The following is a 25595-nucleotide window of genomic DNA, read 5'->3' as shown; positions in this document are numbered from 1 at the left end:
AGATGTGATTTCCGCTGGACAATGATAACAGGAGGAATGTATGGGAGATAATTTTAAAGAATGTAAATTGGTTAAATGATTTACACTATTAACATTTATTTGTAGTAAGAAATTTGTTTGTTTGGGGTATGGTTGGAGTCTCGCGAATCGGAATTCGCGACACCTCTCTCCATTTCAGGGAATCTTCCCACATATTTCCTTGTATTGCTATGGAAAGAGAGTGTAAATGGGAATTATATCACATCAGATAAAGGGAAAAGATAAGCACGGGAGAATTTCTCTCAGTTATATGAGAGCTTAATTATCAATCAGTGGAATAAAACGTTCGGGGATCGCACGACATTCTAATTCGGTTGTCTCTCTAATTTCATTCTTTAGTTGCAATGAAAAACTTTAAACCACCAAACGTTTGACCCCATGTTGACCTGAAATTCTTTACAAGATACCGACATTGACCAAAAGCTGATTTAAGTTGAGATTTGACATTGATTTAGCTTTCTGGTTGGTGCTCCACAGAACACCGTACCCTCGTAATCCATTGACTTCGTCAAGGCATTCTTCCTAAACCATGGTAGTGGATGATACAACGAAATGTTATTTACAACGAAACCATTGAGCAACACGTCTTAGTCACAGACTAATCGATGACACATGATCCCTCCGCGCTCCTTAATTCAATTTGCATTGTATTGGCGATGAATCACGTAAAAATTTCACTTTATATCACTTATTTGGAATTTAAATTTTAAATAACTTGAACTTAAGTTTCTTGAAATAATTCTGAACAGAGATGCTTTTTCAGCCGCTCAATGATACTTTTATTTGTCTTGTATTTTGCTGGTGTGATATGCAACAATATATCTGACTCACCTCCACAACTGGGGAACGGTGACGTCCGAAATTTCCCGTTCAGCCTGCGTAAGTCCGCAAGCATTAATGGCACAATAAGGAAAAGTCATTTTAACATCCATTACACAAATTTTGAACAATCGAATATGGTGAGTATTTCCTATAAGAAAATTCTCAACTCTTTCAGGGATTTTGAAATGTAAAGAATTGCGATTAAACTAGAATTAATACACATATAAATAGCATATCATTGTATTCATTGAATTATTTTGTGCAGGCATTTGTTACTGTTGTGGTTATGTTTCGAATAATAAAATAGTATAGATGACAGTGTGCCGTCAGACGGACAGAAATTTCCCCCTCTAACATAGTATTAATCAATATCTATTTTGAGGAATGAATTATTTTAAGTTCTCTGTCTAGTTAGATCTATTACGAATCCACATACGCTTACATGATGTCAACAGGTCCATGGGCATTGGTAAATTGCTGCAAGTAACTTGTCAGCGTTCATTCGATGCTATATCATTTGCAATACCAACCGAGTAAGTTCCATATTTCACTTTCTGATTGAATCTTCGAGCCAAATCGAATCTGCATTAGCCATAACGTTTGTCTGGGAATGAACCTGAATTCTCCTACGGGCCTTCCTAAGTATAACAGGAGCAGTCGACCGTTTATATGCTCTTGAAAGAATTAAATATTTTTGAAATCTACATATAAACCTAACACCGAAGGCTCGACTAATTCTACCATATGTTTCCGGTGGTCTTTTGTAATTTTTATTTTTATCTTTTCCGTAGAATTTTTACACTGAAGAAAGTCGGGTTACCGTATCTTACGAGAGGTAGTTCACAGATCAGCAGGTTCACAGCTGAATTAATGTTTGAACTCTTTTATAGATTCTCTTGAGGGATTTTTCATTTTTATAGAAGTGGTGGTATAGAAGATGGTGTGATATTACCTGGCCTGGATGTGGAAACTGTGGGACCATCTTTTGATAATAGATCTATTTATTTGGTCATTTTGGTAACAGCGAATTCAAACAACATCTTGACTTACAGCATCTTTGTCAAAATTTATGATCGAGCTCAATACAATGTCATGTATATCATTCTTATATTATTTTTCTTTTTTCAATTTTTTTTAATTTTAACTTTTTTTAGCTTTAGATTAACAGTTATTGATCTCCAGTTCATCTTGGAAATTAATTTTTCAAAAGTGCAGATTAATTGTTTACACAATCACGTGACTACTTGTATATGTGCCATATGCATTTACCTCATTTACAAATTTTCGTGTCCCACACAATTGACTGAAAGGATTTCATAGTTTCCTATGCATTGCAAAAAATTATTTTGTCCCTTAAGAATATTTTTTTCCACTAAAGTATAATTTAACTTCGTTTGATTTTTTTATTACTGCAGTCTGCGTGCGCCGAAATTCAGCCGTGCTGTTTTGAATCAGAAGATCTCAACAATAATACCAATCGCATTCAGAGTCCACATTTCTGATGTTTCTGTTCGAATGCTTAAGATAGCTGTGAAAAGTAACGATAATTCCTGTGCTTTTATGGTGGTTCAAAACTATTCGGTAGGTTTGGACGTGTTCATCGAATTCATTAATTCGTGACAATATTCCTTACAATAAAGTTTTGGTACAGTAGTAGAAAGAAATCTAATGTTTGTTTCTTGCAAATCTTAGTCTATTGATTGGCTAGTGTTAATTGGTCAGTATATGGCAATGTCTCTTTGATCACTTTTTTGTACTTCAGTCTCGAATAGTAGGTAATTAGTCTGGTTCACTTGCAGACTGCATTTCTGCATTCTGGAATGCATACTTCGTACTCCATGCGGGTGGCATTCACTCGAAAAGCATCACTCATAGTGCTGGCAAATTCACCGCTTCATGTTTTCGTAATGATGGTAAATGATGACCGTGCATGCAATACATTTGCTCCGAATCGTGCGTTTGCATTCGGTATTTCTTAAAAACTATCAAGTATTAGAATATGTAAGTGCTAGCGGTCCATCGTAAAGCAGTACAAATTACTACGCACGGAAACTTTCCTGCAGTTATTTCACTGGTAATGATTGCCTGAACTACCAAAATGTTATCATTATGTTGTGAGAAGACCGGCTCCTAGTAGATAGATAACTTTGCTAGTTTAAACGAATCTGACTACAAAACAAAGTCTTAACACAAGCTATTCATATATTTGGAAATTAACTAATAATTTAGAGAAGTATAACAGCAGGAAGAAACTGGATATTAAATTTAGTCGCGTAGAATCAATTTCATTATGTCCGTTAGTGGTGACAATGTTTTATTTGACATTAACCATAATCTTTCTTGCAAGCAATCAATTAATGCCACATCTTCATGACAGGTAAGTATTTTATTACATGCAATAGTGCGATTTTGCACCTTTTTTTGCGCAATATTAACACCATGCATTGCAATGAAATTTTATAGGAATTTTAAAATAAGTTTTCCAACCCCGTGCAGTCTAGTGAAATATTTGTAGTTGAGTTTAATTCCTGCATGTAACTTTGCATGCATTTCTCATTTTATTCGGAAAGAACCGAAATCTTTTTTAGTCAGGACGGAAGTGATATACCGCTGATCGTTCTGTTAGATGGAGACAGTTCAGGAATACCTTCAAGTTCCTCACATCAGGTTAATTGTATTCAGCTTTTATCTGACGTTACAGAATACTTTTAAATTGGTTTATGTGCTTCCAAATAAAATTAATGACTAATATAAAATGATTAGTGATCGAGAAACCGTACTATCATCTATGTATTTGCTATGATGCTTGCCGCAATATTTAAAATTGTTCCATAAGAGTTTTCCAGGAAATCATACCTGTAAACAACTCACATAATATTCTTGCTGATATTCAAATGAAGGAAAAACAGCAACCTATGAAAGGTCATACTTGCAACTATTCATGAAATTCTGTCAAATGAAATGCGATGAAACTTCCTAATTACTTTGGCGAAATTTAATGACTATATTTGGCATTTTATTGGTATCAGTAATAACGTATTTTATACATTACATACTTATTTTTATAATGTTGTATATTGCACATAATCGGTCAAGAAAAGGCAGAGTGAGTGAACGGCAGTTTACAGATACCGCATTGTTGAAAGCTACTGAACAATGTTCCATCAGCACCGATACTAATGAAATTACCATGCGAAGTTCTGAGGTGAGTTTTTGATAAGATGAAAATGTTTTTAAACTGGTTGTATTTTTTGTTCCTGTAAATACTCATGCTATTAAACTACTGAAAGGACCAGAAAGGGGTATAAGAGAATGAAGTAGTAAATATAAATATATTTTGTAATATAAATACTATGTTGAACTATGTTAAATCGAATACTATGATAATATATTGCCGTTATATCGGTTTTTTTTCCTTCCTGATATTTATGGCGCTTTTCTTCTTTTGATTGGGAAATTCAAATTTTTCCTTTCATCTTTCTTTTAATGTTCGTAATATTTTAGAATGTATTTCATTTAAACTGGAATGCCTATATACCTTATTGTGCTTCGTTGCCAGTTGTGCTTCAATATTTTTATACATTATTATTGGTAAGTCTATTTCAAACACTGCTTATTTAGTCAACAAAACTTGTACCGAAGCTGTATCTAGTGAATATCGAATTAATACAACCTTAACAGCCATTATTATCCCAGTTTATTCGAATCGGTCTTTGTATACAACACCGCAAATACTGGAACCGAGCTCTTCCATTCTTTTCAAACTTTCCTTTGTTGTTTTATACACACTTTTAATGATAGTTATTGGCCCCACAGCCATTTGATTTCTTGGATGTTTAATGAGATATTAAGTTTCGTGGCACTCATAAATGACCACATTAATCATCTAATTAGTAATTAATTCGGTCGTAATATCCAATCAAATTTAGAAATCAAATTTCAGGACCAACTGATGTTGATAAAAGACAATTTGGATGCTTGCTATTACAATATGGAATGCTCGGTTACATTAGGGCCGTTTAAGACATTTAATCATATGTATAGTAATATTGGGTATTTTTCACTCGGTTTAGTTTTCATCATTTTAATCAGCCGTCGGTAGGTGTGTATAGAACTACTGAAGTGTTCTCATTGTATGTCAAAGTGTGATCTCTAAACAGTCACATAAAGAGTATCAGAGTTATGATTTAACTTGTTTAATTTTCCTTCTATCACTCCTTATCCTTACCTCCCCATGTTTCTGGTTAGCATATCTGATAAACTAATAGGAAAGAATGGAATAAATTGAAGTAAGAATAGCTTTTTTAAGAGTTAGAATGACTGTCTCTTAATACGACCATGTAATTAATTGGTAAATTGCATAATACTATACCTGTAAACTGCTCCTTTTAGTTTAGTCATGGGTTAAGTATTGATGAGTGCATGAAATTTAAACATATTTATCATTTTTGCAGGTATAAGTACTGTATGTATCGCCGCTATGCTAAATATAGTTATTGTCCACATGTATTTCTTAATGTTGGTATAATGATGTGTTTGGAGGCTTTTGCCAGTGCTTTCTATCATATTTGCCCAAATTCTTCAGCTTTTCATAATGGTATTTTCTTACATTTTAGTTTTGTTTCACTCTAGTTCAACTTATTCGATATAGTGCTGTCAATTTGCTGGGAATTTTTTTTTGTTGTTGTTTACCTGATATTTTTTGAGTTATACATGATACAAATGACGAGTCGCTTTGAAAGCGTTTCAAGTTTTTGATTTAGGATCGAAACCTATTTGGAAAAAGAAATATCATGCAGTAAGTAAAATAAGTAATCTCCCATCTTCAGATACATTATTTGTCGAAATTGCTTTGGTTCTTTTAATGGTACGGTTCTATTTTGCTCGTCGTGGCGGTATTTCATTAAGTGGAATTTTCCAGTCAATTTCATTTACCATTTCTTTCCATTTTACTAGCAATGTAAGTTGTATTTTCAAGATGACAAATTTTCATGACTAATATATCGTGAGGATTCAGCATTCTGAAAGCTTTTTTTGTTCTCTTTCTGTATTTGTTTTGTTTCCCTTTGCATTTTACTGAATTTTTGCTTGAAGCTGAATATTTTAGGGCCCTATTATTTCTTTTTTAATGCCAAACAATCTGTTTGTTTAATGGTGTCTATCATACAATTTTCGTATGACAAATACTATTTACCTTACAAAATAGAATTGTTGCTTGCTAAAAGATGTGCAGGATTGTAAAGGAATTGTTGATCCCTTCATGTTGTAAGCGGTAAATAAAATAATTGAGTGGCGAAGTACCACTTCACTTACAGTTTCATATGTCGATGCAGTTAAAATACACTCACTATTTCAGATGTTAAAAGATAACTTCTATTCATTATGGATTATTCTTACATCGGGATTGCTGTTGCTTATCGCTTTTCAATATCATTTATTGTTTAGCAGTCAGTCATCTGTTGGTAACTTTTTTGATTTCTGAAGTAGTAAGCTTGGTTGGTCCGCTGTTTTCCGCAATTTTTTTCCACTCAGATTAAATTTTGTTCGTAGAATCTATTCCATTACGAGACTGGAGGAAATGGTTGGTTTATTGTCGGCAGTTACTCGCAGGAAACGGAAGGGATAAAAGTTTGAGGTTGAAGAAGTAAGTTTTTCATTGTTTGTTTATTAATTAACATTCGTTTTTAGATTAAACACACAGCTGAGAACTATACATGTCGTATAACATTATCATATCACTTCTTTTTTTATATAATCACTGCTATTTTTAACTATCAGATGAACTGAATAAAATTTTTGGATGGCACTTTTCAGGAACTTTTTCCGTTTACTACATAGTAGGCTTAACTCTGCTGGCATACCGCACGGAATGATTGAACATTTTTCTTGACCCTTTTTGAAAGCAGGAGAAGTTGAACTTAACAGAAATCTTTTTGCAGGATATTGTTGGTTTGCATAACTGCATGCAATATTGCACTAGCGTTATTATTCGAAACAAGTCTATTGCAGACATCATTCATGACACTTTATATTACAATGCTTAATGCTGCTGGCTACTTTATTTACTACATTTCTTGCAAGGTCAGACTCGAATTTGTAATACTTTCCGTTAAGTTTAATTTCCAGCAATAGTTATTCTTCCTTTGCTCCTTGTTGATTTTTTTTGGTCTGGAATTTGACAGACTTTAGACCTGAAGTATTTCTGAAAGAAATAGATAGAAGTACGAATATTTACTCATCTTCTCTTCTGCATTTATTAATTCCGTTATTGTCATCCTTCTGGCATCATGAATTAATCCTAGTGTTCCAACGGTTAGGCGAGCTACAACTCTTTTCTGGTGCGCTCAGTTCCGATTCAGTTTTTGCACTAGAACTTAAAAATATATTGCAGTCAGACTTACTGAAATTTCGGCACCTTTCATATTACTTATTTGGTCGTTAACTCATTATTGGTTGGAAAACGAGGAACGTATGTACTGCAAAGTGAGATAAGAGTAAGGGAGAAACCCACTCCCTTCCATTTTTTCTGTTTCAGCTTTTCCTGTAACGATAAGAAGTAAAAAAAAAGAAAAAATCAGTTGATCTGCTACATTTTCTAGAAACCCATGAACTGCATGACTGTTTTGTAATTGCTTACAGTTAGTTGGCTGCAGCTTGTAGGCTTCTTCAGTTCAGCTGAATAATGATTTGGAAAATGCTAATGAAAGAACTGCTGCTCTTGTGCTTACTATGGAACAGATGGATAGATCTGAATTCTTCCAGAAAACCTCAGCATGGAGTTTTGCCGTTCTTTTTTTTTTTGGAATACTAGGGCAGGTCATCTATGTGGTGTAACTATTGTGGAAGAGGAAATTGGGCAGATATTCTTCGATAAAATATAAATAAACTAGAAGAAAACCTGGTTCCATTCTCCAGAAAGGTGAAAGTCGAGTTACTCTTCTATTACTGGTAGAATTATCAGCCCTCATTCCTTAGCTACTACAGTACTGCAACTACAAATTACTAGTTGCACAAGCATCTTTTGAAAACAAGAGACTGAAAAGATGTGCTCAACGGAAGCTGAATATTCGTAATCATTCTGGTTGTGGCTACGCTGCTTCTTTTTACTTGCAGAAATTTAAATTTTCTGTAATAAACAAAAGAATGATTTGTCCTATCAAAGTCCTTTGATGTGAAGTGATTATGAAGTTCACTATCTCTTTCATTTAGCAAGTTTTTTCCAAAAGCAGTGGATTATGTCCTGCTCATCAATGACATTATTCAAATTTTCGTATTATATACTTATTATTTGTCACCAGTCAGTTACCATGTCACCACTTTCAGATTATTAATGGTGAAACAGTCCTCATACATGCTTTCGTTTATACCATTGCTTCATTTCTGCTTTGGATTGCTGCTTTTTATTTCTTCAACCGTGACAAGACTGATTGGACTGTAAGTGAATATTTAACTATTACCGAAAGTCAAAAAGATTTAAAGGAGGGAGTTGAATTGAAGAATTAGGATGATTGCGACACCACAAGTATAATTATATATACTTGTAGCATGTGTTTGCAGCCATTTCAAGAAATTTCATCCTGAATTGTAAGGAAAAGATTATGCAGTTCCTTTACTATGATATCCACATCTTTTAAGTTTCACTATGAAACTGTTCTATTCCGTTGTAATCATTTAGTACAACTTACAAATTCCTGAAATTTAGCTGACAGCAGCACAAAATCATGCTGTCGATGAGGAATGCATAATGTTCCAGTATTTCGACTATCACGATATTTGGCATTTTACTTCTTCTCTGGCATCGTTCTTCTCATTACTCGCCGTTGCCGTCCTTGATGACGATATCATGATTTCCGACTCCGATTTTGATCGACAGATAATTTCCACCTTTTGAATTTCTCGTTGTCTTGAAAATTGTTTTCTGATTGCATATTTATCCTTAATTTTGTGCACCTCCACACCTTTGCTCTGTAAACACTCTGATTTCATCTGTTTGACTTCCTTCATGTCCTTTCTTTTCTGTTATTTTTCCCTCTTTTATTGTTATTCCGGTCAAATTATTCGTCCCACTCGGGTGAAGATTATATGCATCATAACTATGCCAGTCCTCTGGAGAGTTGAGGACGTTGGTCAGATTTACGATACGTAATTGGTTACTCTAATTACTCGAATTGAGGTCCACTTATAGATCTTCAATAATGTGTATGAGATTTCGTCTCAGTTGAGGAAGTTGTAAAAATTGCGCCGTATAGGAGTTTTGTTGTTTGCAACTATGATGGATATGCGGAAGGCTTGTGACTTCGAAATACTTATTAGGTGTCGGCGAGTAACAAATCGATATCGTTCACTTGTTTGGATTTGAAATCCTTGTCGATAGAAAGATTCTGTTGTGCACTGCTAGTTCAATGTTCAAAATTGCATCCCTTATACAGTCTGTATCTTTTATATAGTGAGGGTTTATTTACAACAATCCAAGAAGTTAGAACCAATTGACTCCAAGATGATCTGAGGTTCTTTACAATATGCCGAAATTGATCTGAGAGTCTTCGCAATATACTGACATTGCATGTGAATTTGATAACATGAATTGATTTACATCTTACATTTTAGTTGTCACCATTACGTCTATATTAAAAATATTTCGGTTTTTCCCGATAGAAATGTCCAATTAAAGAATGCAGTTTATTTCGTTTATCTGTAATAAATGAATTAAGTTTTCGTCTAGTTCGCTTGTGGATAGGTGATGAAGGGTCATTAAAACTGTGATGTCATTATTACAGTGTAGATTTTAAAAGATACTTAAATTTCGAAGCAAGTGGTAAAATATTTTTGCCCATACCAGGTGATAGGTTTATGCAATGAAAAATCACTTGGCCGTTCTTTGAACTGCGTTTAATGGCTTCGATTATTGATTTCAGGAAATGTTGATGCCGTAGGGTCGAACCTCTTTGGTAAATTTAGTAGAATCTCTTGGTTATTTAGATACTCGCTACCGAATAACTGTATGTTCGTTTTCTACGAAATAACTATATGCTCGTTTTCTACGTCTATTGCTCTTGTTTTTTTTTTTTTTTTGCTTAATAACAGTAATAAAAGATTCTTGTTTTTTTTTTTTTTCTTGGCAAGAAAATTTTCACAGCTTGCCATTAACTGCATATAAAACTTGTATTTGACGCAGAAGCAGAAATATAAGACGGGGAGATGAAGCATTAGTTGAATATTACATTGAATTGTCACTTTTATGAATTATTTTGGGTCGGTGCAGGAGAAATGCAAAGAACTAGCCGGAATTCATCTCTGTGGAAAATTGCATTGACCTTCTTTCTCAGATATAAATTGAGTTGGGGATGTATCACCAAGCATCCAGCACTATTCGAAGCTTCTCCTCTCATCTCAAGTATTTTTCCTTCCGATTCTCCGAAAGTAACGAAAATGTTCGGATCGACCGCTTTCGTCTTATGCTTCATTATTCAATTGCATTGTTCATTATGCTCCAAATGGATTCATCACGAACCTGCTCGTGAATGGAACGTCGGTAGGTCACCCGATAATTCTCTACGGTTAATTGAGTATTTCACTTCAATAGAACGTAATGCAATCTGGAAAAGCTACTAATTAACCATTTGATTGACAAACTATTGTTGGGTTCATTCATTCATTCATGCATCCTACTCCAATTTATTTTCATTTTGTTGTTTTTTCTTTGATCTCAATAATAATGAGCAAAGTTGTGTGTGGACTATGCGATAAACCTTACATAGTCTTCTTTTAGAATTACATCCGTATAATTTCAAAAAGTTGTCGAATTTTTAGGGAAGCATTGGGATAAAGATAGCACTGCTTGGGGCGGTTTTCGTGCATCACAAGGTGGAAAAGCTGGCGCAAATGAGTACGGCGATAAAAGACACGAATACACTGATAGAGATCATGCGGGTTTCGCATATGGCAGTAAAGGAGCCGCAGACGGATTTTCTAAATTTGCAAAACATATTACTGATGGATATGTTGCTGATGCACTGGAAGCTGGAGAACATACACTTTCTGGTAAGGAAAATATGTAAATCCTGTAATTTAACTGCGGACTTTCAACTCGAGCAATGAACTGGAAATGTTACAGTTGATGTTTCAGAAGGCTTTTAAAATTTCAAGCTTCAAAAATTCTGTAAACATCCTGCCCCTCATTTAAGGAGCCGAAGGACGCAAAAAATACTCATACTTTACGCAAGGATCAGGGCCGCACGGATTCTACTCCAAAGGATATTGGGGAACTAATGGTAAGTGAACATGCAGTTCTGAATTATAGAACTATAGCGACATAAAAATTGAATTTAAATTCTCAAAAGGTTTGACATCTTATTTGAGAAAACCGAAGTCAAACTCAACAGCTCATTTACGGCAAGGATCATTTTTCAATTTAAGTATTTTCGAGAGATTTTATGATTTTAAGGGATAAATAAGAATTTCAAACTGAAAGTGCCTTTTAGGTTATGATCACGAAGCAGCGAAGGAAGCCCATGTAAAAGATGCTAATCATGGTGGCTTTAAAAAAGGTTACGAGCATGCAGATGTTGATCACGGATTGGCACATTCTGCTTGGGATAAGATCGCACGTGGCAAAAGTAGTCATGAATATGGCCATAACCACGATGCCTGGAAGGAAGATGTCAAGGGGTGGGGCAGCAGCGAACATGAGGATGGATGGAAAGATTCCAGTGATGAGCACTTCCATAATTACCATCACGATAGCGGAAACTGGGATTAATCCAGAAGAAACGCTAATATAAATTTTAGATCTTTTATTAATTTCAATTCCGATATAATCTCATTTAAATTCGGATTTCTTATACGTTCATGTTTTGTTTTGTTGGACATAAAAATATATTGCTGCAGTCAAAAAAGTGATAAAAATCTAGTCGTATTTGATATGCTATATGAACGTAGGTCACGCCAGCTACATGAACACACGTAACACGTAATGAACAACGTAACCACTGAAGAGAAAAATAGAGAAAAATTTAAATGTGAAATAGAAAAGTGTGCAATGTGTCGTAGATCTTTGTGTTGTGCTCATTTCAGGTTTGGGGTATCAGTTATAGTGATAGAGATCTGATAATACGATACAATGAATACATTTTGAAAGCACAGCTATCAAACTAATATTCACCTTAAATTTATCAAATTTTTGGGAAAGCAGTTATTCTTACAGTTAAAAGTTATCATTCCAAGAAGACAGACGTCCCTCACTCCCGAAGAAACAAAACCTCCAACGGAGGTCGCCGGTGGCACGAACTGGCATTTCTCCGGTGTCCTAACTTCATGGGCCGTGATCTGCGGCGGTTTCATAAAAGTGGCTTTAGATTGGGTGGCTTGTTGACAGCTGGCAAGTTGGCGCAATTTGTTATCTTATATTCAATTCTGTTGAAAGCTTAAATGGAACTCGGTACCGTTACGTCTTCATTAATGCCATTTCTCAACTTTGTTAAGGATTTCAGTGTTTTCTCTTATGGTACATTGATCTGAGAGTGTGTTGTGATGTTTGCTACTAATTTAAATAATGAATTTAATTATAGGGTCAGTTAATTCTGTGTTAAAGCGCGATTTGTTGGTGGCTTATAAAGTTTGCTTATTCTGAGACGGGATGTTACTGTTATAATCTGCATGCGAAGGAAAAATTTTTTGCAAAATGACGTTAATAAAGATAACATTATCACTGATAATGCTAACTGCGATGCAGTTGTCCCTGGGAACGAATCCGAGCACATGGATGGATGTGTCATTTCGCATTAACAAGCTAAATTTTATTTGGTCTAAAGCCGTGCATCATCTTACTGATAAGGCAATGATCAAACGTTTGAAGGTAAGCTTTGGATTGTTAATAAGACGTTCGAAGAGAGGAATTTCTAGCATCGACAGAGTCAAAGCTCAGATTTTTTATTTGGCTTTTCTTAAGTTTAAATTATTATTCTTGGTTCCCTTTCTTCATTTTTAGGATGATTTGGACAAATTTGACGCACTTTATTTATCTGCAAAAGCAAGAAGTATGAAAAACGAGAAGTTGATTCTGGAAGAGGTGGACAATAAGCTTGTACAACTTCTTGAGAAGTTTGGTTTGGAATCAGCAATGAATGCTTATATGAAGGTATATATGGCCTAAAAGTATTTCGTTTAGAGGACACATATGCTCGTAAGGTATGCTTCGTGTGCTTCATTTTTCGTTATTTTCAAGATGCAGTGAAGATGCTGAGATAGAAATTGATTCACTTTTGTTGAGCAAAATGCTGAATTCAAAATTTTTGATTTGTGCAAAATTGGAGGAAAATTCGCAGTGTGTTTCAGAAATACAAGTGGCGGGACGAAGAAGAAGGGGACAGTATTCTTTCTTCAGAGAAACTTAAAGATCCGAAGCTACAAAAACTTTGGCATGCTGCACAGAATTCGCGTTTTTCCAAAAATGAACTGAAAAGTAGAGTTCCTTGTGTGTGCGTTTATGCTTATTTATATGTATGCATGAGTGTATGGATCCTAGGAATCTTTATCAAAATAATAAAATTAAAGATTTTAGCTGTTTGAAGTGAACTAATCACTTGCCGTTGTCATCTGCCTCCATTTTCTAAACTTTTTTCATAACTGATATATGTAAATAAACTGTTCCAGCTCTTCACAAAGAACTGAAAGATCATGAACGAAAGATGGAGTTATATGAACAGAAAGTGCAACTGTTCAGTGAATTCAATGATAATAGTTTAATTGGAAATTCTTTCGAAATGAACGATAAGTTAAATCGCGAATTGAAGGTGTATCATAGTAACCTTATGGATTCGTATGATAAATTGCATCAGAAAGTTGTAAAAGTGTCGCAAAAAGTATTCAGCAATGAAAAAGTAACAAATTTGTGGCATTTGGTTAGTCTTTTCATACGTTGATTCTTTCAATTTTTGTAAATATTGTTCGAGATTTGTTGATGGTGATGGCTGTTAAGAAATATAAGTGCACTTTGAGATGTGCCATATTTCTGCAAATTTGCATATTTTGTTGCTTTTTTCCTTGCATATTGTAAAATCCCTCCATATAGCGGCGAAAAGTACAGCTAGCGGAAGAGTCACCTTGAGACGTTGTCCGTATAAGTCGAAACAAACTGATTAGAAACAAACCATCTTTGTATAACAGTTACACTTATTTAAACTTCTGTATCAATTACTTTCCTTTTTTATCTTTAAAATTTCATTATAACGGGTTTTGCGGAACGATAAAATAACGACTCTTTAATTTAGGCAATACAGAATCCGAATTTCACCACCTCAGAATTGGAATCAATACGGGTAGAACTGAATCATTTTGATAAACGTCTTGAGAAGATGAAGTACCACGATGAAGAACTCGAAGCAGCAAAGAAAGAACAGGAAAAATTAGGCAAATTTAATGTATTCGATGAAGATGTTAGCAGTTTCGAGGAAGAAAATAAACGTTTGCAACGTAAGCTTAGGAAACTGGAAAATTATTTGGAAACAAAAATTGTTCATACAGAATTGTAAGTACGTCGTTCCTCATATGTGTTGTGCATTAACATGTTATTGTTCGGTAATCATTTTCCTAATAGCAGTATAGATCGATTGCTGACATCTAACACAACACAGGAGCATTTTCAAGTGGAATAAATTTGACTAAGCTGGGAAGTCCTCAGTACCATGGAACATCGACCTACGCTGTTTACAAATTTCTCAATCTGCTTGTTATGTATGAGTGAAATAGTTAGCGTACTTGAATTTTATCTTCATTATCTAACATCAAGATTTAGGAATCTTATTGCCAGGCTATTGATTTTTTTTGCGTACAATAAATATTACGACAATACTGATGTTTACTTTTCGTATGTGGAGATCATAACTTGTAACTATAAAGTACTTTTGTAAGAACTATGCGGAATGATCAAATCATTTGAGTAGGGTTGTTGGAAAGTAAACTTTATAAGGAAATATTATAGAATGTGAATTCAGTTTTCAATAAATAGAACTTCAAGACAGAGTTTTAATTTGTTTTGCACTGAGCATAAACTGTAATGAGCAATTTACTAAGAAAAAATATTCCAGTGTAAAAAAAAAAATAACACTGTTCGCGTTTTCATGAACGAACAACATCGAACTCTAAAACTGTTGGCCAGAAACTTGAGCATATCATCATCATTATGTACAAGTAACAAAGAATAAGATCTATGATAGAATGAGTTCATAAAGAGCAGGAGCTAGACATGGATATCATAGACTTAACAACAAGCAAATTAGTCACGTACAGAATAACTAGGAGTAGGACAGCAACAATTACTGGAAGGATATGTTCATGTTAATTTAGGTTTTGCTAACCAACAGTAACCCATCCCTTATCATTGACCAATTGTTGACTTTCTGAGCCATTATCCTGGAAGAAAATAATTAAGCAACTGAATTAATACAAGTAGTAGTACAAGTACAAGTAGTAGTACAAGTATTCGGGAATACGAAATACAAGAGTAAAAAAATAAAGAATGGAAGTTTGTCTGACTAAACTCGTTTCCGAGTCTCAGCTTATTCATGAATTATACTATTTGGTGGTGAGCTCGATTCCCATTAATATAACAAAATTAGAGGAATAAAAGATTCCAAGTATCTGGGGATGCGAACTATATTCACAGTATGCCAAAGTGCTGACACGGAAATAATAAGTGCTGAGGGTTTTTTGTTGTTTTTCAGGATTATTAGAATTGCTGGATTGGAATTCGACAAACTACTCTGGATGGAAGCATGAGATGGAAATGCTAAGGAGGTCAAGAGATGACCTTCTGCTTTTTATTTCCAGCTCCATGTTTCTCTGCGTTTTCTTCCTGTCTATCGAGTAATTTTTATACGGCAAATGCTTGCTCATTTTAAATATTCTCAGAAATGAACTTGCGCAGCTCCAATCGAAGATTATTACATCTTCACTTTTTTGCTTAGAAAAAAAAACCCGTGTGTTTGATGGGTGAATAAAAAAATTAGTCTTACTTATTTTCATTTCCGTTTTTTCTTCATCTCAAATCATATTGCACTTAGGTTACAGTATCCTGTGATATTGATGCACCAATATTATCAACAGTAATGGAGTGAATGAATTCAACAAAGTTCCACATAAATTCTCGAAAAAAATTTTACTTGATCATTCTGCTTAGGATTTGCTGCTTGCTGCATGTAAACATTGATTCCAGATTGCGAAGTATAATAATTTGATTGTTTAGAATTACTTTCACCATCCATGATTGATTGATCATAGATACTTTTTGGTTGATTATTCTTACCATCGATACTCTAAAAACAATCTTTGGGATTGTTCAATTGTTTATTATTAAACTGGGAAAACAAAAATGTGGGAGCAAGATAAACTAAAAGCAAGTTACTATCAGAGATTTTAATCGTGTATTTTCGAATTTAAGCAACTTCTAACTGCTTATTTAATTCCCTCAATATCATTTTCGTCGTGATATTATATGCTGCTGAACAAATATTTCAATAAAAGTGGTTGATTTTGAAACACAATCATAATCATTCAATTACTTGAACAGAATTAAGCTAACCACTACTGTATTTGATAGACCATTGAACGCTTGACCACTGGGTAATTGGACATTGTAACTATTCGGCTGCTCGCTATATTTAGTTGGCGAAGCGAACTGTTCATTGTTGCTGCCAAAAACACCATTTTGTAGTCGTGCATTCGCGCCACCAAGATTCTGATAAGGTTGTAGGACCTCGGTAAAAAGGTTTCCGAGATCCAAAGATGACTTTTGCTTGACTTGTATCGGATAACTTGGTGGTGGCATTGGGAGTAAAGGTTTCATCCGGTCATTATTGTTCGAAAAAGCGCCATTTCCAGTTTCAAATTCATTGCTATTACTATTCAAATTGAAATTACCATAAGTGCTTGATGACATACTCCCACTGTAATTGTTTCCTGCAATAACTAATTTCTTCTAGCATTCCACAGAATACTATTTAAAAGCTGCAAATATAGAAGTGAAAGGTAACATCTTGCTGATGATACGTTTCTTTACTTGATCCAACAGCACATTCACGCCTCCAATTGAACAAGTTGATGACTGTGATTAAATTACTAAGGTGATGATATAGCAATGACGTATTCCATCAAAATGAATGAAGCTAACGCGGTATTTCCTGTAGAGAAATCCACTTTGATTCGAAATTTCGACTCTGATCTGTGATCGGCTGTACAATTTCATCAATAACACTTTGTATCCCATTAAGACGATTCCCATAATTATCGCCAGCACTACTATTGGTGCTTCTGTTATCGTTACCATTGTTTACATGACTCCGACCTATTTACATGACTCAGTTGACAGTACTCTTCCTTTCAAAATGATAAAAAAATTCAGCAAAGTTTTGTTCAGTCAACAGAATTTTAAATTGAGAATGAAAGTTTAACTAAGCACGAGAAAAAAAAACCTGGAAATATATATATATATATATATATGTATTGGAAAGAGAGAATATATGCAATCATACAATGATTTAATTGAAAATCGGAATTTTAAATGAATGATATTTTCGGAGGTTAGCTTACCTCCATAATAAAGTTGTTCCAAATCATATTCATTCTGTTTACCACTGTATGCGGCTGCAAATGAACGCCACTCCGGTACAAAAAGATAAAAGCAATTACGGCGTATAATGTTTAAAAATGCTTCCGCTCTTAAATGATCCATTTCAATACCGAGCTCTGGTAAACAGAAATCATAACAATCGCTGCATTTTTTTCCTGAATTAAATGCTTTTGCAAACTGAATTTCTAAATCTCCCGTTAATACTTACCCAAACTATTGCAACATTCAATATTCTCATTAAATATTTGAGACTTAAACCTGTATTTTAGAAGAAGATCTTGAAACTTATCGAACCTGCACGTTTTTAAGGCCAAAAAACTGCGGGATTATATTTCATTACTTTGATTTGTAAAAAATTTTTAAAAGCAGAAGTATACCTCTCTGATCGAATCTAGTATAATTAAGTAAGATCCATCGTGCAGTATCGCATTCAGGAATGAGTGGATCAAAAAGTGTTGACAAATTACCGAAATATGAACCAGGTAAGAAATTCCACGCTTCCTCCCATCCATGGATTTGTTCCTTACGCTTTAAAATAATGGTAGGATTGAAAAGTGTGTGATTGATTCATGGTGCAATTAGATAATGAAAAATCATCAAGTGAAATCTTAAACAAATGAATCCTAATAAACTAAGAAGCAGACCTTGAGAGCATTTTGCGCTCCAATTTCAAGAGAATATTTATCGGGCATTGTTGATATATTCATATTCATCACGAAGCAAACCAAATTTTTGCCGTTATCTCTCAGAGTTGAATCGATTATTGCTATTCTTCTCTATAATTCACTTCTGAATGTTGGATGAAGAGAACATTTCCAGTGATCTTTATTCAGTCATAATTTTGTTGAGTTAAATTTATGCTGACTAGAGTTAATCAAAGACAGTTAACTTTGAGAGTTCCAAACACGCCATTTGGTATGGAATGCCGTGAACGTTACTTCTGCACTGAGTAAATATGAAACTTGCTAGAATCTATGCATTCATCCGATGGTAAAATTAAAAATATTTAATGAATGCAACACTTTTTAATATAACTTGATTTATAATTTTGTAAAAGATCAATTAAAAAAAATAAATTCAGATAATCTCAACCAATCTTTCAAAAGGTTATACGGATGATACGAATTCAACTCAAATCAACAGATCCATTTTACTTCAAAGAGTACGCAATCTCACATCTCAGACAATTTCATAAATTATTACATAAATGAGTGATTTTAAATCTTGTGAAACTGCAAGGACTTTCGCTGTCTTCAAGCCCGAAAATACCCAAGGAGATGAGTGATTAGTATAGCTGATCACTTTAAATATTAAGTTGTCAATGATTTTTTTGCTCTATGATATTTACACTCTTTACGGAATCTAAATACTGAATGATTTTCCGAAAGCAAAACATACCGATGCAAAATCATATACAGCAATGTAATTATTTTTAATCGGCAGATTCCCCAGTATCTCAAATCTAACTTGATGACCGTTCTGATACATTTTGACAACGGTCGAATTCCCTTGTTGGTTACGAAATATGAATGGTGGTATCCAAGAAAAATTCCGTGATTCTTGCTGGAAAACTTAAGAATAAGATTCACATTAACGGTTTTTTGTCTGCTATGCGAACACTTTTTATTCTAACCCACTAAAAATGTTACTGTAAACAAGCTAAATATTATTTTATGATAATTAACTTATACGTGAACTACAATTTAAGCCAATATCCCATTGCTGCAATGTTGCTCAATTATTGCTGAAAAAGCCTCTCTCAAAAAATATCTAAAACGATTTTTTAAAAGTCATCGTATAAAACTATTTTGAAGTTCGATAATTAAGTGTTCGTAATTCACCACTCATTTTTTTTTGAGCATTTTTTTTTCAGCATTTATCAACAATTTTTTTATTCAAAATTAAATCCCAGCCTAATCAGATCATTCATTTAACAGGACTTGAAATTTTGACATATTAATTATGTTTGCTTAAACAGAGTTTTCAAGGAACACCCTTATTATCGATCTTATCTTGTGATAATAAAATTAAAATACAAGGATCACTTTATTTGAATCTCAGTTCCTTCTACTTTCGATACTCGAATCAGCTCGCATTATATTACCATGATTGCAGTAGAGTCGGAAGAAGAAATAAGATATTAAGATATTTCTTGTGTCCCAGAAATAAGATACAAGAAATATCTTATTTCTTGTGTTCTACTAAATACACAGAAAATTAGCATCTTATAAAAGTTTTTCGAAAGACTTTGCTAACCTTCTATGTACTGTGCTTTTATTTGAGCACAAAAGACAAGCTTTTTAACAAAATTTTTTTACACTCAGTATGTATGGAGTATAACGTAAAAAGAATTCGGTTGTTGTCATAACATTCAAGAATTATACTTGGAGAGAAAAATATGCTTTTGGTGAAGTTTCAAAAGGTAGCATATGGAAAAATTCAAACTAAAAATTATGACTGAGCCGCAGTATTTGGCAAATGTTTTCTAAAATGCAGAAATCTCAAAGTATCATCGTGATACTTTGATTCTTAACAACAAGAAATCTCCTCTTGTCAGCGACTTAGTCATTCTATATTTAAATCTAAGTGTTATCGGATGACATTATTTTGCTGAAAATTTTTATAATTATTATAGCACAAAGATTAAAATATGCATTGCACTAAGAAATATGCACATTTAAAATGGAGTGAAAAGATTGATTCAGGATTAGTTTCCCCTATTATCAGTTATAGCTCTTATCAGCAAGCCTATCAATTCTCTAAAGGTAGTTGATAGGCTTACGTAAGAGCTATAAGAGATGATTAAGTTAAATGTGTATGCTGATAATTGCAACAAATTACGCTTCTAGTGCTGTCAAATTGTTTGTCAATTTTAAGAGTCTCTTTTGCGTCTTCATCAAGAAAAGACCGCTCATAATTTTCTGCAGAAAGACACTTTCATGAAAATGCTGAATGTGATGCTTTCAATTGTTATAATCTATGCTGCTTTAAATTGTGAATATTTTCCTTTTTGCCATACATGACTGGTTTCCGTTATGAATTATCCGGAAAGACTTAAAAAAGGAATATATTCCGAAACTGTAGGAAATGCTACTTAAATGCAGCTGTTTTAATCACACCAAGAAGATTTCACGTGAAAAATCGAAAACAATAACTATGTCAGAATCGCCCATTTAGCATTTCTAATTCCCTTATTGCTTTTTTCCGATTCCAAGAGTTTCATATGGAAAACAAGGGAGGTTTTTTTCAAGTAAAAATCTTTCTTAAAAAAACTTACTGCGAATTGCTTACTGAGAAGTAAAATGGCGGCTATGAAACAGCATGCAATAATCAAAAATAATGGGATAAATATGTGAAATTTATTTTTTGGCACTTGAAACCATCGCATTAATCCACTAATCCGATCTGGTTTCGAAAAACCTGCTGGCAATTTTTTTCCTCCACCATTTAATTTGCATAATGAGCCAGAATTCTGAAAATATAGTTGGGAGAAATGCAATTCGGAATGTTGGATATCCAACGGAACATTTTCGTATACTGTATCCTGCTGAGAGATAAGTGGTTTGTTTTGGAAACCTTTCATAATACGAAAAGATTGTTGGAAACTAAAACATAAGTCAGTAGTGTACTTTTAACATTTCTAGCAACTGATAAATCTATTTGCATAACAATTTCACAGATTTAATTTTCACTGGCTAATTCCTGATAACTTTGACAACATGGTCATTTGTAAATGTTCCACCTCTTCAAGTAATTAGATTAGAATTATATGGATTTACATACTTGCAAAAGATCCATTTTTGATTCCTGAGTATTCTATCTATCATCATCTTTGGACAGAAAAGTAGCATAAATGATTTCGAGGAATTTGCAGAAAAAAAAAAATAGAAATGGCAGAAGAAAGTGGAAATGAAGAATTCAGAACATTTTTATTACAAAAGTCTGGATATCTCATTTTGAGTAACATGGTATTCGTGGTATTAATTGGTTTCTGTGTACAGAAACTGGTGGTGAAATGGATAAACGAAAAAGACATAATTTAATTTATTTTTGCGAGAAAGACTTGGTATAAGTCAGAAATGAGAAAAATTCGACATTAGAAACACCTATTCATACTATGAATTGAATATTATCATTGGTTTTGTATCACTCGTAGAAGTAGTGTATAGAAATATGAAAAGTATACTTAAATAAGTTGATCAAGTGAGATGTATGTAAACACGTCAATTCTCATAGTGCAGAACTTCACAAAATACAAACTGCACATTGGACAATAATAATAATGTATTTTCCTTTCGATCCTTTCAATTTATTTCAGTTGTTACGTTATTCACGTCATATGACCTTAAAGAGGTCGTTTATGTATGAGTTGTAAAAGTCAGGTAAACAATATAAGTAGTGACCTTCAAGTGTTTCCATCCATCTCACTTTGTAACCTTTTCGTTGCAATTTTTATATTTTTCATGTTATTTTTGTCTTCATTCCTTTTTTATTAATTACTATTTTATATTCGGAAAGCAATACGAGCAAGGAATTTTGAGGAAACAGTGGAAGAATTCAGCAGAGATCATCATCTTTCACCTTCATATTCTCATATCTTTACTGTTTTCATCCTCGTCCCTCTTTACTACTAAAATTCTTCCACTTATCTTTCTTCTTTCTTCTCTTTCCTCTCTAAGTGAAATGCAAATATTTGCAAACACCCATCTTCACGAGTGTATTAAATAAACAGAATTTCCTATTCCGATATCTTAGCTTTTCTTCAACAATGCGATAAATTAATCCATCGTATGCAAAGAGGACATTAATAGTGCTGCAAGCACTGCATTACTAATTGAATTTTCGAGAAGAATGCTAATTTCGAAGGCTGCAAATGCAAGGGAAGTGAAAGTGGGTTTGCACAAGTAATAAAGAGATAAACAAAAGGACAACTTAATATACTTTTCCTGCACTCTTTCTGCAACAATTAGAAAGCGAATGAATGGGAATCAAAAGATGCTTAATTGTCTGGTAAAAAAGGTACTCCTTGAGATGTGAAACCACAAAGGATACGATATATATGTGTGTTTTAGATCTATAGAGTTTTTTTTTTTTTTTTCCAGCTAACAGTAATAAGGAGTGGTACCAAATAAGGAAAGGATCATACAAAAGAGCGAAGCTGGGGAAATAAACTGTTGGTATTACATATAAATGATCAGTAAAAAGGTGAGACTTACAGTTAACTTCAGTTTGGATATAGCAATTGGATCGCCGGCTGAATTTAAGACATAAAAAGGTGTAAAGTGCTTCGCATATCGTCCATTTAAATTGTACTTCTCCAGGAACTGGTAATTATTCTCGTAAATATCTCCAACCCACGTACAACAAACAGGCATCATAACATTTGCGCAACGTGTTGTTGATGTTGTTGTTGTTGTTGGTGGTGCTGATGGTGTTGATAATGATGGTGCAGCTGCAGCTGCCGTACATAATGATTCTGTATAATGTAGTAAATCTTTCTTGTACAAATTTTCATTACTTTCGATTAAATTTATCCAAGAATTACGTCGTTTGATGGAGTATGTCGTTGTTGGAACGGTGGATGATTCTGTACTACTGAATGTGGCGCTATCATCAGCATTTGTTGAAGAACGATAAGATGGTGGTGGACCTCCTTAAAAAGAAATTTAAGAAATAAAAGGATCTGCTAAATGCTCATAGTTCCTGCTTTTACTTCCTACTCATTTTTTAAGTGAAATAAATGAGCGTATCACTAAATTTAAGAATTGCCAATGTTAACAAAAATAACAAGAGTGATTATCACTGAAATGTAAATTAGCATTAACAAAGATGAAAATTAATTTGGTGTGATCACTTGGATGAATTCGCAGAACTTTCTATAAAAAAAAGTTAGATTCAACGAAAGACAGGAAATGACGATCTTAGACAAAGTAATCTTTTGTAGTAATCAACTCTTTGAATGAATTATAAGAAAAAACCATGGGTTAAACAACGTTTTAGTTTACAAACTTTAGATTTCACAAATGAGATATTTGTGAGAGTCCACAATATTTGAATGTCACAGATCTCTTCTTGCTGACAAAACGTTGTGTCCAGGAGAATTTCCCTATCTCATTCTCCGCTATTTCAACCTACATTCCGCTGTGACATTATCACCCTCATTATCATTATTACGTTAAAATGTTATTGCTGATTGTGTAGTCGATAATACTTTGCGCATCAATAAATTAGTAGCAGAAAATCGGTAATAAAATGTTTACAGAACAAAATAATTTGAATAAAGATGGTTCCATCTTGAAAATTTGGAAATTACCTGGGAAAAAAAAGGATGAATTGCCTGCGGGTCGAGGTTCAGCATTAAGTTGTTGGAAATGGGTCTTTGAGCGCCCGATTTGCATAAATTTCTGAACAAATTTCATGACATCGCAAAATTGTATAAGATTAGAGGATGGTTGAAAACGCTTATGTGCACACCCCCGTGCTGTATCATTTTCCAAAAAGGAACAATATTGTTGGTGATAATATGAACAGAAGGAAGAACTGGTTCCTGAAGAGGTGTGACAGATGCGGGGAGATTTTCATATAGGACGGAAGAAAGGAAGGTAGAATGTGGCAGGGAGGAAGATGAAGAGTGGAAGAAGGAAAGAAATAAAGGAACTTAATTCACAAAGGAAGAGAAGGGTCGAAGGGCAGGGTTTGGTGAGAATAGGATGAAGGACAAGAAGGAAGGAATGAAAATTTTGCAGGAGATCAGTATCTTGGTTGGTAGAGAATGACCTTTCTTGATTTAAGACACTTCTTTCAAGAGTGTGCTCAAAACACTACCAGCTACACATCAAACACTTTGCAAACATTCCTGTCCTTCCTCACTTATCAATGGGTGGAATTGCTACAGATAACCTGCGTTGACCATTAGCAACAGAATCGCACCTTAGCAGTGTACTCTATTCACCTTGGATGACCTTAATCCTCCATTTTTCTTGGGACAAAAATAACGATACAACTTTGATTCCTTTTTTTACCATAAGCGACTACTATATAAATATTTGATGGGAAGTAATAAATTCTTTTTTTTTAGACATTACTTCTTCCCTATAATTAGGGCTATTTATTATAGGGAAATGTCTAAATTGATAAATTTAGACATAAATTTGAAACTGAAATTTAAAAAAAAGAGTGCCCATTAAATAACTCCTTAACAATTGGATGATGATAAGCTTAGAATGGAGAGCTGCATCGACAGCTTTTCTTTTTCTTCAGCTTCCACTTCTACTATTGTAGCTTTTTTAAAATTTCCAAATTAAGCTAGGAAATTTTCTTCCCTAAAGTAAGTTATGAATCACAGAAGACGAAAGTGAGTGACAGTGAAACGGTCATTTGTCGCTTCCGATTTATACTACAGAACTATCCGAAGAAGAACTTTACAAACAGAAAATAAACTATATTAGATTTACCAAATCTTGCTGGTAATTTCAACGATCTTAACGTCTTAACTAATACGCTAACCACAACTTACCGAATGAGATATCCGAGAAAATGAGGGGGAATTGTGAACTTTTACTACCATTTGTCTCGCATCAGAATACTTCGGGAAGTGGGTTGATTACATTGTCTGTGACAAGCATATAGTTGCTGGCTAACAGGCTGAGTTACAATAACATATGAATCTTTGGAAAAAAAGATGTTGAAATTTATACAAGTTTGAGGTGGATCAATGGCAGTCTTCTGAAATATGACTGAGGTTCAGAATTAAGTATCATTCCAAAATTCTTTCAACTTAACCATCTAAAAATTCAGTAAATTTAGCAAAGATAGTTTCACTCGAATTCTATGAATTCCAATCTTTTCCACTTTTTCCCTTTTAATAATTACTATGTACGTCGCTAATATAATTTTAATCAGCTTTTATTAATTTTTTGCAGCAATCAATCCTAATGGCGAAGTTGTCCTCTATGTCCTCTATTTGATTATTAATCAGAGCATTTTAATTTATCTTGTGATAAGTCTAACCATCTAACCAAATACCATTATTATATTACCTAGTATAATCAAAGCAGATTCACTGGTAACGAGCACCGGCCAACTGTGATAGATGTTAACGTGTTCGAAC

The 25595-nt window shown here is 33.8% G+C and overlaps 4 protein-coding genes across 5 annotated transcripts; 3 read left to right on the top strand and 1 right to left on the bottom strand.

The window, feature by feature from the left end:
- Window positions 1–796: 796 nt before the first annotated feature.
- LOAG_01356 (hypothetical protein) lies at window positions 797–8752 on the top strand (the record flags this gene model as incomplete). Its single annotated transcript, XM_020445717.1, has 18 exons — window positions 797–998; window positions 1273–1394; window positions 1782–1955; window positions 2277–2442; window positions 2661–2829; window positions 3091–3238; window positions 3450–3528; window positions 3708–3783; window positions 3990–4066; window positions 4366–4452; window positions 4805–4959; window positions 5316–5458; window positions 5691–5821; window positions 6218–6323; window positions 6412–6505; window positions 6801–6942; window positions 8185–8295; window positions 8564–8752. The coding sequence occupies exons 1-18, from the start codon at window positions 810–812 to the stop codon at window positions 8750–8752; spliced, it is 2358 nt and encodes a 785-aa protein (XP_020303856.1). The 5' UTR covers window positions 797–809.
- Window positions 8753–9770: 1018 nt separating this feature from the next.
- Window positions 9771–11771, top strand: LOAG_01355 (hypothetical protein). Its single transcript, XM_020445716.1, has 5 exons — window positions 9771–9860; window positions 10188–10393; window positions 10672–10902; window positions 11046–11132; window positions 11343–11771. The coding sequence occupies exons 2-5, from the start codon at window positions 10291–10293 to the stop codon at window positions 11618–11620; spliced, it is 699 nt and encodes a 232-aa protein (XP_020303855.1). The 5' UTR covers window positions 9771–9860; window positions 10188–10290; the 3' UTR covers window positions 11621–11771.
- A 649-nt stretch (window positions 11772–12420) lies between these two features.
- LOAG_01354 (hypothetical protein) lies at window positions 12421–14997 on the top strand. Its single transcript, XM_003136893.2, has 5 exons — window positions 12421–12715; window positions 12848–12997; window positions 13195–13321; window positions 13513–13760; window positions 14130–14997. Exons 1-5 carry the CDS (start codon window positions 12542–12544, stop codon window positions 14388–14390), a joined length of 960 nt encoding a protein of 319 aa, XP_003136941.1. The 5' UTR covers window positions 12421–12541; the 3' UTR covers window positions 14391–14997.
- Window positions 14998–15013: 16 nt separating this feature from the next.
- Window positions 15014–24015, bottom strand: LOAG_16493. Of its 2 annotated transcripts, XM_020449145.1 has the most exons (11): window positions 23799–24015; window positions 22702–23138; window positions 20763–20957; window positions 18884–19048; window positions 18130–18261; window positions 17863–18013; window positions 17446–17640; window positions 17027–17200; window positions 16439–16815; window positions 16020–16172; window positions 15014–15270 (listed from the first exon to the last, which is right to left on the bottom strand). In XM_020449145.1, exons 1-11 carry the CDS (start codon window positions 23902–23904, stop codon window positions 15211–15213), a joined length of 2145 nt encoding a protein of 714 aa, XP_020307406.1. In that variant the 5' UTR covers window positions 23905–24015; the 3' UTR covers window positions 15014–15210. The 2 variants fall into 2 exon arrangements, with proteins under 2 accessions (XP_020307406.1, XP_020307407.1); XM_020449146.1 differs by lacking the exon at window positions 15014–15270 and having other exon boundaries at window positions 15921–16172.
- Between the last annotated feature and the right edge of the window lie 1580 nt (window positions 24016–25595).

This window comes from Loa loa (assembly GCF_000183805.2).
Source record: "Loa loa unplaced genomic scaffold supercont3.5, whole genome shotgun sequence".
NCBI classification, from domain to species: domain Eukaryota; kingdom Metazoa; phylum Nematoda; class Chromadorea; order Rhabditida; family Onchocercidae; genus Loa; species Loa loa.
The sequence above is the reverse complement of the archived record's forward strand: the minus strand, read 5'-3'. Positions and strand labels throughout refer to the sequence as shown.